This window comes from Oncorhynchus tshawytscha, linkage group LG09 (assembly GCF_018296145.1).
Source record: "Oncorhynchus tshawytscha isolate Ot180627B linkage group LG09, Otsh_v2.0, whole genome shotgun sequence".
Classification (NCBI taxonomy): Eukaryota; Metazoa; Chordata; class Actinopteri; order Salmoniformes; family Salmonidae; genus Oncorhynchus; species Oncorhynchus tshawytscha.
Window position 1 is genome coordinate 62,851,531 of NC_056437.1, and position 13,049 is coordinate 62,864,579.

At 41.0% G+C, this 13,049-nt stretch overlaps 1 protein-coding gene across 2 annotated transcripts in view; it reads left to right on the top strand.

Annotated features, from left to right (window-relative positions):
* Positions 1 to 13,049, top strand: part of xpo6 (exportin 6) — a 64,601-nt gene that overhangs the window by 11,499 nt on the left and 40,053 nt on the right. For both annotated transcript variants that reach the window (XM_024414801.2, XM_024414802.2), the window contains exon 5: positions 6,159 to 6,318. In XM_024414801.2, the coding sequence (XP_024270569.1) occupies positions 6,159 to 6,318 (160 nt within the window). The remainder of the gene's footprint in view (positions 1 to 6,158; positions 6,319 to 13,049) is intronic.

Genomic DNA, 13,049 nt, shown 5'->3' on the forward strand with positions numbered 1-13,049 from the left:
ACCCAACAATGTTTGTACCTTGTTTTGTGCTGCTTCCATGTTGGTCTGCTGCCATGTGTTGCTACCATGCTGTGTTGTCGTCTTAGGTCTCTCTTTATGTAGTGTTGTCTCGTCGTGATGTGTGCTTTACCTTTTGGTAGACCGTCATTATAAATAAGAATTTGACATCAACTGTTTTAGCATCTGCAAATTGTGCACTTGGCTGCAATCCACGATTTCATTAATTTGCTTGACAGGCTAAAAATTCATTTCTGGTAAACAATTACCTTATTGCAATAGTTTTTGAATAAAATGGTCTAAAAATAAATCAATTTCTCAAGCAAGAATTTTGCTAGGACTGTCTGGGCGTGGTCTGAGTGAGCAGGGGAAAACTGAAAACTAGCTCTTATTGGCAGAGAAGTTCAGAATAGGGCTGAACACTTAGTCATGGTAATTAGGCTTCTCCAAGCTCTGATGCTGATGGTCATTAGCAGCCTACCAAACTTGCTAACTGCCTTGTACTCAGCACTCTATTGTCCATTTAATCACTCTGGGATCAATGCAAATGCAATTGAAAATCTAATCAAACACTTCATGAGAGCTCATGTTGCGCAACATTTCTATAACCTATGCAACTGCGGGAGAAAAACAGAGTGATGGCCTCTATTTAAAGGGATGACCCCATCAGCTTTCTATAGGCTAGGCCTACTATATTTATTAATTTATTCATCAACTTTCCAAATATTAAACACTCTGCTTGTCTTTACTACAGGAGTATAGCCTACCTGCCTGGCATGAAAATGAACCACGGGAAAAGTGTTCTCCTTTCGCTATTTAAGTGCATACACAACATGTATTTTTTTCCCGCTGCCCCTGATTCGAGACAGGTGCATGATAATGGTCCATTCTAAATCCCCCAAAAATTCTCACATATGTTATTTTGTATATTTAAAGACTAGATTAAATCAAGAATAGTCTAATGGGTGACAATATTACCACTTGTGAATGATGCCCAGCATAAGGTAAGAAACAATGTTTGTTTTTTGCTTTTTTGAATCATAGTCGCACACCTCATTTAGCCTAGCCCATAGGCCTATATGTTTTGATAAGGTTTGTATCACAACTAAAGTGGACAAATTAAGCACATGAATCTGCTTTACAAGTGGTGTAGACCCTAACTGACATACATAAGCAGTGCGTGAGTTACAAGTTTGGGGAAGATAAGTTTCACCATAAAAATGCACCTTTTATAATAAAATTGTTCCTTTATAATAAAAGCATTACATGCATAGTCACATTTGCAGTCACTTTTGATAATGGTGTTTTCCCGCTAATGGAACATTTGCGCTTATAGCCTACTGCCATGTGCGCATTGCTGTTCTTATAATGTGAAGAAATAGCCTAATAATTTAGCAATGTTTTAAGCTGAAAGTTCTGATCTGTTGAGTCAGTCACATTGCGTAAAAAAGTTGTTTTGTATTAATTTGGGATCCATCGTCCGAGTCTGTTTGGAATATTTATTTCTTGCACAGAATAGAATAGGTCGACTTTTGTACTATGTAGGATAGTAGATTGACGTAGGCTAGTGCGTTTGCTGTTCGTTGGCTGACAAAGTAAATGTGGACAGTTCTTCCAATATCTTCAATATGCACCTCGGATAAGGACGCACGCAGTTGCGGCGCCGATGTTTGTCTTCACTTGTATCCAGTTGTGTAATTACTTATATAAAAAAAATCTGGGGGATTCTATACTTCACCAAAAAAAATTGACTACTTTTACTTCACTACATTCCTAAATAATATAATGTACTTTTTACTCCATACGGTTTCCCTGACACCCAAAAGTACTGGTTACATTTTTATGCTTAGCAGGACAGGATAATGGACCAATTCACACACTTATCAAGAGAATATGTGGTTATCCCTAGTGCCTCTGATCTGGTGGACTCACTAAACACAAATGCCTAATTGTTGGAGTGTGCCCCTGGATATCTGTACATTTTTAAAACAAGAAAGTGGCGCCTTCCGCGTTGCTTAATATATGGAATTTGATACTTTTGATACGTAAGTATATTTTAGAAATGACATTTACTTTTGATACTTAAGTATATTTAGAACCAAATACTTGTACTTTTTCTCCCAAATTTTGTGTTATCCAATTGCTAGTTAGTCTTCTCTCATCGCTGCAACTCCCGTACGGACTCGTGAGAGGCGAAGGTCGAGAGCCGTGCGTCCTCTGAAACACAACCCAACTGCGCTGCTTCTTGACACAATGCCCACTTAACCCAGAAGCCAGCCAGACTGATGGTGTGTACAGCCTGTGCAAAAAATCTAAGCAGAGCTCATGCCTTTCAAGCAACTTTTTAAAAATCTAAATGTATAGCCCAACATTTGTAGAACTAAAGTTACATTAATAACTCTTAAATTAAGCATATAAGAATACCTATTTCTTTAACTGCTTAACACAGAATAGCGGCATGTGCACTCAATCGTTTGGAGAAAATATCCTTTCTATTTTATTCAGCTTTGTTCAATTATATTCTTCATACGATGCAATAATGCCACGGAATTCTAAACAAATCTTGTCTGCTAAATAAACTAATGTAGCCCACAGCCATTTGGCATAGCCACATCAGCACCTAATATAAGGACAACTCAGAGTATGCTATTCATTTCTTCTGAAAAATACTACATTTTCTTCATATCATGCTTCTTTAGACCTGTCTAAAATAATGGATTTATTGTGAAGGTGTTGGCTATATTACATGGATTTATTAGACTTTTTAAAATGTAGACGTTCCAAAAGTCTGCATCAGGGGCTTGTAGGCTGTGTGGAAGCCAGGCGATGCAAAATGTTTATTCATGAACAGTCAATTATTGTGAGACCGACAGTTATTTGCTTGACAATCACCGGCTGATGGAATTTCATGATCACGACAGCCCTAGTTCAGAACGCTTTTTGTTATTGGTCTATTAACTAATTCAGGTGACGTCACCAGGCAAGCCGACACTCCACCCATGCAAAGCCTGCTGATTTAGAAGGTCCTGTGAAGATTGTATTTTCAACCAGCAACTGTCAGGAAATAATAATTAGAAGATCCTGTGAAGATTGTATTTTCAACCAGCAACTGTCAGGAAATAATAATTAGAAGATCCTGTGAAGATTGTATTTTCAACCAGCAACTGTCAGGAAATAATAATTAGAAGATCCTGTGAAGATTGTATTTTCAACCAGCAACTGTCAGGAAATAATAATTCTATCTATTTTTCACACTTTTACAGTGTTAGTTTCAACTGTTGTACAATATCTAAAACCCAGGGAAAACTGAATTTTGACTGCTCCGGGCCTTAAACATTTGCATTGGCCATTGGAAGCCTTTATTACGGGTTATCATCCCCATGTCATCATCCAGTCCTATACAAACACTATGTACAGTTGCAGTACAGTACTGAGAAAGTTTGTGAACCCTTTAGCGTTTTCTGTATTTCTGCAGACTGGAATATGTTCCGGGATTCTTCCTATGGCATTGAGGAGTACTCCACATCAGTCATTGGCTATATCAATAAGTGCATTGATGACCGTACGTACATACCCCAACCAGAAACCATGAATTACAGGCAACATCCGCACTGAGCTAAATGCTAGAGCTGCCGCTTTCAAGGAGCAGGACTCTAACCTGGAAGCTTATAAGAAATCCCGCTATGCCCTCCTGCAAACCATCAAACAGGCAAGGTTCCATTACCGGACTACAATTGAACTGTACTACACCGGCACCGGCGCTCGTCGGATGTGGCAGGGCTTGCAAACCATTAGACTACAAAGGGAAGCACAGCCGAGAGCTGCCCAGTGACACGAGCCTACCAAACAAGCTAAACTACTTCTATGCTTGCTTCAAGGCAAATAACACTGAAGCATGCATGAGCACACTAGCTGTTCTGGAAGACTCTGTGGTTACGCTCCTCAGCCGATGTGACGCTCTCCGCAGCCAATGTAAGACCTTTAAACAGGTCAACATTCACAAGGCCGCTGGGCCAGACGGATTACCAGGACGTGTATTGCGAGCATGCGCTGACCAATTGGCAAGTGTCTTCACTGACATTTTCAATCTCTCCATGTCCGATTCTGTAATACCAACATGTTTTAAGCAGATCACCATCGTCCCTATGCCCAAAAACACTAAAATACCCTACATAACCCGTAGCACTCACATCTGTAGCCATGAAGTGCTTTGAAAGGCTGGTCATGGCTCACATCAACACCGTTATCCCAGAAACCCTAGACCCACTCCAATTTGCATACCGCTCTAACAGATCCACAGATGATGCAATCTCTATTGCACTCCACACTGCCCTTTCCCACCTAGACAAAAGGAACATCTTTGTGAGAATGCTATTCATTGACTACAGCTCAGCGTTCAACACCATAGTGCCCTCAAAGCTCATCACTAAGATAAGTACCCGGGGACTAAACACCTCCCTCTGCAACTGGATCTTGGACTTCCTGGCTGCCTCCAGGTGGTAAGGGTAGTTAACTACACATCCGCCACGTGGATCCTCAACATGGGGGCCCCTCAGGGGTGCGTGCTCAGTCCCCTCCTGTACTGCCTGTTCACTCATGACTGCACGGCTCCAACACCACCATTAGGTTTGCAGATGACACAACAGTGGTAGGCCTGTTCACCGACAACAACGAGACAGCCTATAGGGAGGTCAGAGACCTGGCTGTGTGGTGTCAGGACAACCTCTCCCTTAACATGATCGAGACAAAGGAGATGATTGTGGACTACAGGAAAAAGAGGACAGAGCACACCCCATTCTCATCAACAGAGCTGCAGTGGAACAGGTTGAGAGCTTCAAGTTCCTTGGTGTCCACATCACCAACAAACTGACATGGTCCAAGCACACCAAGAAAGTTGTGAAGAGGGCACGACAACCTATTCCCCTCAGGAGACTGAAAAAGATTTGGCATGGGTCCTCAGATCCTCAAACACTTCTACAGCAGCACCGTCGAGAGCATGGTTGCATCACTGCCTGGTGAGGCAACTGCTCAGCCTCCAACCACAAGGCACTACAGAGGGTAGTGCGTACGGCCCAGTACATCACCAGGGCCAAGCTTCCTGCCATCCAGGACCTCTATACCAGGCGGTGTCAGAGGAAGGCCCTACAAATTGTCAGACTCCAGCCACCCTAGTCATAGACTGTTCTCTCAGCAAGCGGTACTGGAGCGCCAAGTCTAGGTCCAAGAGGTTTCTAAACAGCTTCTACCCACAAGCCATAAGACTCCTGAACATCTATTCATCCACAGGTACACCACCTATTGACTCAAATTATGTAAATTAGCCTATTCTAAAGCCATGACATCATTTTCTGGAATTTTTAAAGCTGTTTAAAGGCGCAGCCAACTAAGTGTATGTAAACTTCTGACCCACTGGAATTGTGATACAGTGAAAATTATAAGTGAAATAATCTGTCTAAACAGTTGTTGGAAAAATTACTTGTCATGCCATAAATTTGATGTCTAAACCGACTTGTGTATAGTATATTGCTTTTCAATAAGTATATTTATTGGGTGTTTTAGCAAATTCATGCTAACATAAGTACAATTTAGACATACTAACAGTAACAATAAATTAACATACACGAGGTATGCCATTTAAAAATAAATTAAAAAAATTCCAGGTGACGGTCACAATCAGATTGATGTACATTTAATGTACATTTAGTTTTTGTTCAAAAGTGAGGCCACCACTTCTTTGTCTCTGGACAGGTGCACTGATTGGTTTGATTCAAATAATGTTGGTGTGTGTGTGCGCGTTTTGTTTTTGCTGTGTGTATCGTGTGTATAATTTGTAGTTCTACTACTTTAGGATTATTTTTTAACCTTTATTTAACTAGGCAAGTTTGCTAACAAATTCTTATTTACAATGACGGCCTACCCCGGCCAAACCCTAATGACGCTGGGCCAATTGTGCTCAGGCCTATGGGACTCCAAATCCCGAACGATTGTGGTACAGCCTGGAAGCAAATCACGGCCTGTAGTGACCCCTCTAGCACTGAGATGCAGTGCCTTAAACCGCTGTGCCACTCGGGAGCCCAATAGAAAAGGCTACAGAATGCACTTTTGCTGTGATGTTATCACAAATGGATTTGTGTGTTCTGTGTGTGTGTGTGTTACTGCAGCTGATCCAGTCTCCTACCATGGCCTCTCTGGGACTGGTTTTGCTCAAGACCACATCCGAGGAGCTGGCGTGCCCCCGGGAGGATTTGAGCGTGGCACGGAAAGACGAACTGCGCAAACTGTTGCTGGAGCAGGTCCCCACAGTGCTGGGATTACTTACAGGTGAGCAACTTCGCCCATTCATTACATTGGGAAGTTGGGAGGTGAAACGCTGGCCCATTACCCAAGCGGAGCGGTTCGCAGTGTTCATGCACGTTGGCACTGCTTGGATGGCAAAAGTTGAGAAATTCAAGTAAGCTGCACTTAAGTTATTCAGCCAAAATTGAGTAGGAGGTGCCATGGCTAAAGCAGTCTGGCTTGCTCTGTAAAACTTGCGCAGCACACAGATTTTTTGGGGGGGGTGCATTATGGCCACAAAGGGGATCCCGCCATGAAATAATCAAGTGCTTGTCAAATTGTGAATGAGAGACTATTGGAGTGTGTATTGCCTGCGCAAAAAACAGCAGAGCTTGTGCCTTTCAAGCGACTTAAAAAAAAATCATGAGTCTCGTCATGCAGCCTTACAATGTATTAAAAATCTAAACATATAGCCCAACATTTGTACAACTAAAGTTACATTAATAACTCAAAATTAAGCATATAGGAGTACCTATTTCTTTGTTAACTGCTCTACACAGAATAGCCACATGTGCGCACTCCCTCAAGTCGTTGGGAGAAAATATTAATATTTTATTCAGCTTTGTTCAGTTGTATTTTTCATACTATAAAATAATTTAACATAATGCCATGGAATTATAAGGAAATGTTGTCTGCTAAATAAACAAATGTAGCCCACAGCAATTTGGCATAGCCACATCAGCACCTAACATAAGGACAACTGAGTATGCTATTAATTTATTCTGAAAAAGACTACATTTTCTTCATATCATGCTTCTTTAGACCTGTCTAAAATAAATAATGGATTTATTGGGAAGGTGTGGGATGGATATATTACATGGATTTATTAGACTTTTTAAAATGTTGATGTTCCAAAAGTCTGCATCAGGTGCTTATAGACTGTGTGGAAGCCAGGAGGTGCTCAATGATTGTTAATTAACGGTCAATTGCCGTGAGACCGACAGTTATTTGCTTGACAATCACGGGCAGACAAAATTTCGTGACCGCCACAGCCCTAGTGCTGACTGAACACATTTGTCCAAGAGGAAGATGAGTTCTTGCTGGCTATCATTAACAAGTGTTGACACCTCAGTCAGTTCCCATGGCGTTTAGAACTTCTATTTTTCTTCACAGTGCAGAACATTTCAAATGCTCCTTGCTTGATGTGATGCGTGCCAGTACAGAATCCTTTGGTTCTATCAATAGCATGCTTCCAGTTGCAGTGCCTTCAGAAACTATTCACATACCTTTACCTTTTCCACATTTTGTTACAGCCTGAATTTAAAATAGATTAAATGTAGATTTAAAAAAAATGTCACTGGCACAATAGCCCATTTACGATTTTTTTTTGTAAACACAATACCCGATCATGTCAAAGTGGGATTATTTTTTTTCTTTTTTTTTTACATTCATTAAAAATTAAAAGCTTAAATGTCTTCAGTCTAATTATTCAACACCTTTTGTTATGGCAAGCCTAAATAAGTTCACGAGTAAAAATATTTAACAAGTCACATATGTGTTTATGTTCTAACAAGTCACATAATAAGTTAAACAGGCTCAACCACAAAGGCAAGGGAGGTTTTCCAATGCGTCGCAAAGTAGGGCACCTATTGGTAGATGGGTAAAAAAAAAGCAGACATTGAATATCCCTTTGAGCATGGTGAAGTTATTTATTATACTTTGGATGGTGTATAAATACACCCAGTCACTACAAAGATACATAACTCAGTTGCTGGAGAGGAAGGAAACCACTAATGGATTTCACCATAAGAGCAATGGTGACTTTAAAACATAGTTTAAAGGCTGTAATGTGAGAACTGAGGATGGATCAATAACATTAGTTACTTCACAATATAAACCTAATTGACAGAGTGAAAGAAGGAAGCCTGTCTAGAATAAAAAATATTCCAAAACATGCATCCTGTTCGCAACAGTAACACTGCAAAAAATGTGGAAAAGTAATTTACTTTTTGTCCTGAATACATTTTATGTTTGTGGAAAATCTAATACAACACATTACTGAGTATGACTGCATAATTTTCATGCGTAGTGGTGGCTGCATCATGTTATGCAGAGTTTTTCAGAATAAAAAAGAAACGGAATGGAGCTAAGCACAGACTAAATCTTAGTAGTAAACCTGGTTGTCTGCTTTTCACCAGACACTGGGAGATGAATTCACCTTTCATTAGGATAATAACTTAAAACACAAGGCCAAATCTACACTGGTGTTGCTTACCAAAAATACTTAAAGTTCCTGAGTGGCCGGGTTACAGTTTTGAATTAAATCTGCTTGAACAGCTATGGCAAGACCTGAAAATGGTTGTCCAGCAATGATCAACAACCAATTTAACAGAGCTTGAGGAATTATAAAAAGAATAATGGGCAAATGTTGCACAATCCAGGTGTGGAAAGCTCTTAGAGACTTATCCAGAAAGACTCACAGCTGTAAACACTGCTAAAGGTGATTCTAAACATTGACCCAGGAAGTTGAATATTTATCTACTCAAGATATATTAGTGTTTTTATTTTTTCTCACAAATGTATTTTGTGTAGATTGTTGACATGAAATGGTATGGCATAGTTGGTTGTGGGGAAGTTGAAGCTCATCTACTGCATTTCTACACAATAAAACAAAAACCTCTAATGCTATTTGGAGAACAGCAAAAACAAACAAATGACCCCAGACATTTGTTATCAGCACAATATAAAATGTAAAGGTCGGTGGAAAGGCATGCAACGTCAACCAGTACTAAAACTGATCATAAATTGACTCTTACTTCTGGAACGGTAAAACGTCAAATGCTGACATCCGTAGCTATTTTTTTCACCATAAAATTGCGCCTTTATAATAAAGATTACATGCATCTAAAATCGCATTTGCAGACTAATATAATATAGGCTACGATTCCTAATTTGAGTATATTGCATAGCCATAATTTAGGCTAATAATTTAAGTCAATCACTGCAAGACACAGTTCTGAACAATGCCTTCCTTAGGGCGTAGGGACAGAGTAGGCCTAATCAGAGACCTTTCTTTTCCTTTCATAGCACGGGAAAAATGTGGCTTTTTATAAACCCAAACCAAACGGATCGCTCCTACAGAGTGAGTTACATGGCTATGGCTTGCTATATAAAACAGGCAGACAGGCATCGAGGCATTGTTACTGTTTGATTGAACATTCAAATGGGCAAAACGGGGGACCCAAGTGAATTTATTAAATGCAACCATCTAGGGCTGCGAAAAGGGGGAGACGCACATTTTACAATGCATCCATCTTACCTGGAGGAGGAAATTATTGTCCGAAATGATTGTCCCATTCTACGATTGTATTTAGAAATACTGCATAGTCCTATTTAACTGCTTTTCACTTGCCGCTGCATCTCAACAATCAGCTATTTGGTGGGCTATTTGCCGGGTGCAGTGCCCAAATTGCGAGCTTAAAACAATCCACAGCTAATTTTTTAAATGTGGCCATGTCATGCTCTCTGGGTAAGTATTTAGAATGATTTATTAATGTATAGGCACGAGTAATTATATAACTAATTTTGGAAAATTCCATTTCAAATGCCGACATCCTATTTAAAGCAATCCGTGCACTGCCTAAACGGCTGACTGGCAAAGCAAACTCTGGAATGGTCTCTGCTCTCCTTTTAATAAGCATTCTAGTACAGTTAAATAGTTAACATACAAATGGACGCAGCTATCTAAGGCACTGCATCTCAATGCAAGAGGCGTCTCTACAGTCCCTGGTTCGAGTTCAGGCTGTATCACATCCGGCCGTGATTGGGAGTCCCATAGGGCGGCGCACAAATTGGCCCAGCGTCCCCCGGGTTTGGCCAGGTTAGGCCGCCATTGTAAATAAGAATTAGTTCTTAACTGACTTGCCTGGTTAAATAAAGGTTACACACATACTACACTGACCAAAAAGTAATTTTGTTGGCATTTACATGTGTCCCCATTACCAGTAAAACATAATCAAAACCTATTTCTTTCACTTACTTGCTGTGCTGTTTCGTTGTTCATTTGTTCAGTCGTTTCATTCTCTATCAGGATTTCTATGGAACGCCGTTTGGGTCTTTGCGTGTCAAAAAAAGATGCACATCTAACACTATTTGACGTGTCAAATAAACTTGTTGACCAATCAGGACCTGAAATGACTGCACGTCACATAATAAATTAATGCGTTCATAAAAATTTTACGTAGTAATTACACTGTTACTCATATTTCATATGTCACAACGATTCATCGATACGTATGCTGGTAAAGGTGTCTGGCGCACCTACAGTGCTGGTCATAAAAAAAAGCTAGCTAGCTCATGGATGCAAACAATGTTCTTCCCCAAAAACATAGCAAAACAATAATCTGTTTCAGTAGCTGTTGTTAGCTAGCTAACTATATAGCTAGGTGTATTCTAAAATAACCCTGATTTATAAGACCGTTCTATTTTGATTAATGGTGGTCGGACTCATCTATGTGAAGCTAGCCACAGTAAGAAGTAGCCACAATAGTGGACTTTGCGGTTAGCCTTCAAAATAAAAGTATGTCATTGACGGTAATGCAAATTAATACAAATAGTAGATTTATGCCATCATTGAATATATCCTGCTAAACAAGGTTGGAATGTTATATAAAATCAACAAAAGACTAATTTGTTAATTAGTTGCATTTGAGGCATGTTACCCCATTTCATTGATCCCCAATCCCTAGGTAAAGCTGTACAGTGCGATATTAATGTCAATAAGCTGACTGGGGAGGTGACGTCACAGTCCCCCGATAAGAGCTACAACGCTAATATTTGCATAAACTCTTCACAGTTGTATTCTGTGGGTGTCACCGAGTAGACTGAAACCCCATTTCATTGCTTCATATTCCAACCTTGTTTAAAATGATCAAGACTTAATATGGCATGATTCCACCAATTGTAACCTTCTGCATTACTTTCAAAGAGGTACTTTTATTTTGAAGGTGAACCGCAAATTCCACTATTGTGCATAATCCTTATTGTGGCGAGCTTCACAACACATCGCCCGGTCAGGAATTTTTAGCTAATATCGGCCGATTCCGATATGTTCACTGATATATCGTGCATCCCTAATATAAACTCGTTAAAAAAAGGAACTTCCCTTTTTCAGGCCCCTGTCTTTCAAACATAATTAGTAGAAATTCAAATAATAACTTAACAGATCTTCATCGTAAAGGGTTTAAACACTTTCCGATGCTTGTTCAATGAACCATAAACAATTATTGAACATGCACCTGTGGAATGGTCGTTAAGACGCTTACAGACGGTAGGCAATTAAGGTCACAGTTAAGAAAACTTAGTAGAAAGGCATCTTCAGTGTCCTGACTCACCAAAAGAAAGATGCCCGGTGTCCCTGCTCATCTGTGTGAACGTGCCTTAGGCATGCTGCAAGGAGGCATGAGGACTGCAGACGTGGCCAGGGCAATAAATTGCATTGTCCGTACTGTGAGATGCCTAAGACAGCGCTACAGGGAAACAAGACGGACAGCTGATCGTCTTCGCAGTGGCAGACCATGTGTAACAATACCTGCACCGGATCAGTACATCCGAACATCACACCTGACAGGTACAGGATGGCAACAACAACTGCCCGAGTTACACCAGGAACACACAATCCCTCCATCAGTGCTCGGACTGTCCGCAATACGCTGAGAGAGGCTGGGCTGAGGACTTGTGGGCCTGTTGTGCCTATGGGCACAAACCCACCGTCGCTGGACCAGACAGGACTGGCAAAAAGTGCTCACCGGGGGTGATGGTCGGATTTGCATTTATCGTCGAAGGAATGAGCGTTACACTGAGGGCTGTACTCTGGAGCGGGATCAATTTGGAGGTGGAGGATCCGTCATGGTCTGGGGCGGTGTCTCGCAGCATCATCGGACTGAGCTTGTTGTCATTGCAGGCGATCTCAACACTATGCTTTACAGGGAAGACATCCTCCTCCATAATGTGGTATACCCTTCCTGCAGACTCATCCTGACAAGAACCTCCAGCATGACAATGCCACCAGCCATACTGCTTGTTCTGTGCTGGATTTCCTGCAAGACAGGAATGTCAGTGTTCTGCCGTGGCCAGTGAAGAGCCCCGATCCATCCCCCCCCCACCCCAGAAATGTCCGGGAACATGCAGGTGCCTTGGTGGAAGAGTGGGGTAACATCTCACAGCAAGAAGTGGCAAATCTGGTGCAGTCCATGAGGAGAAGATGCACTGCAGAACTTAATGCAGCTGGTGGCCGCACCAGATACTGACTGTATACTTGATTATACAGATACTTGATTTTGTCCCCCCCCTTTGTTCATGGCCACATTATTCAATTTCTTAGTCACATGTCTGTGCAACTTCCTTGACAACAGCTCTGTGCTGCTCCGTGAAGCTCAAGAAGTAGGAATGCCCTGACTTCTGCAGAGACCGTATCACTGTAAATTGCTAATGCAGACGTCAGATTGACCATGCAGCACCCAGATGCACAATGCACTTCTCTCTCCAGAATGCACTCTCTCCCGCCAATTTATGCACATTCATTGTTTCTTAACTTCATTGTGTGAATTGTTTGCGTTTGATTGTTAGTCTATATCAATTCCCTATTACATACTATATTTGACATCATTCCACTAATTCCGCTCTAGTCATTACTATGAGCCCGTTCTCCCAAATTAGGTTGCCACCAACCTGTGAACTTTACTACCCCCCCTCTTTCTCCCCACATCACTCTCTCT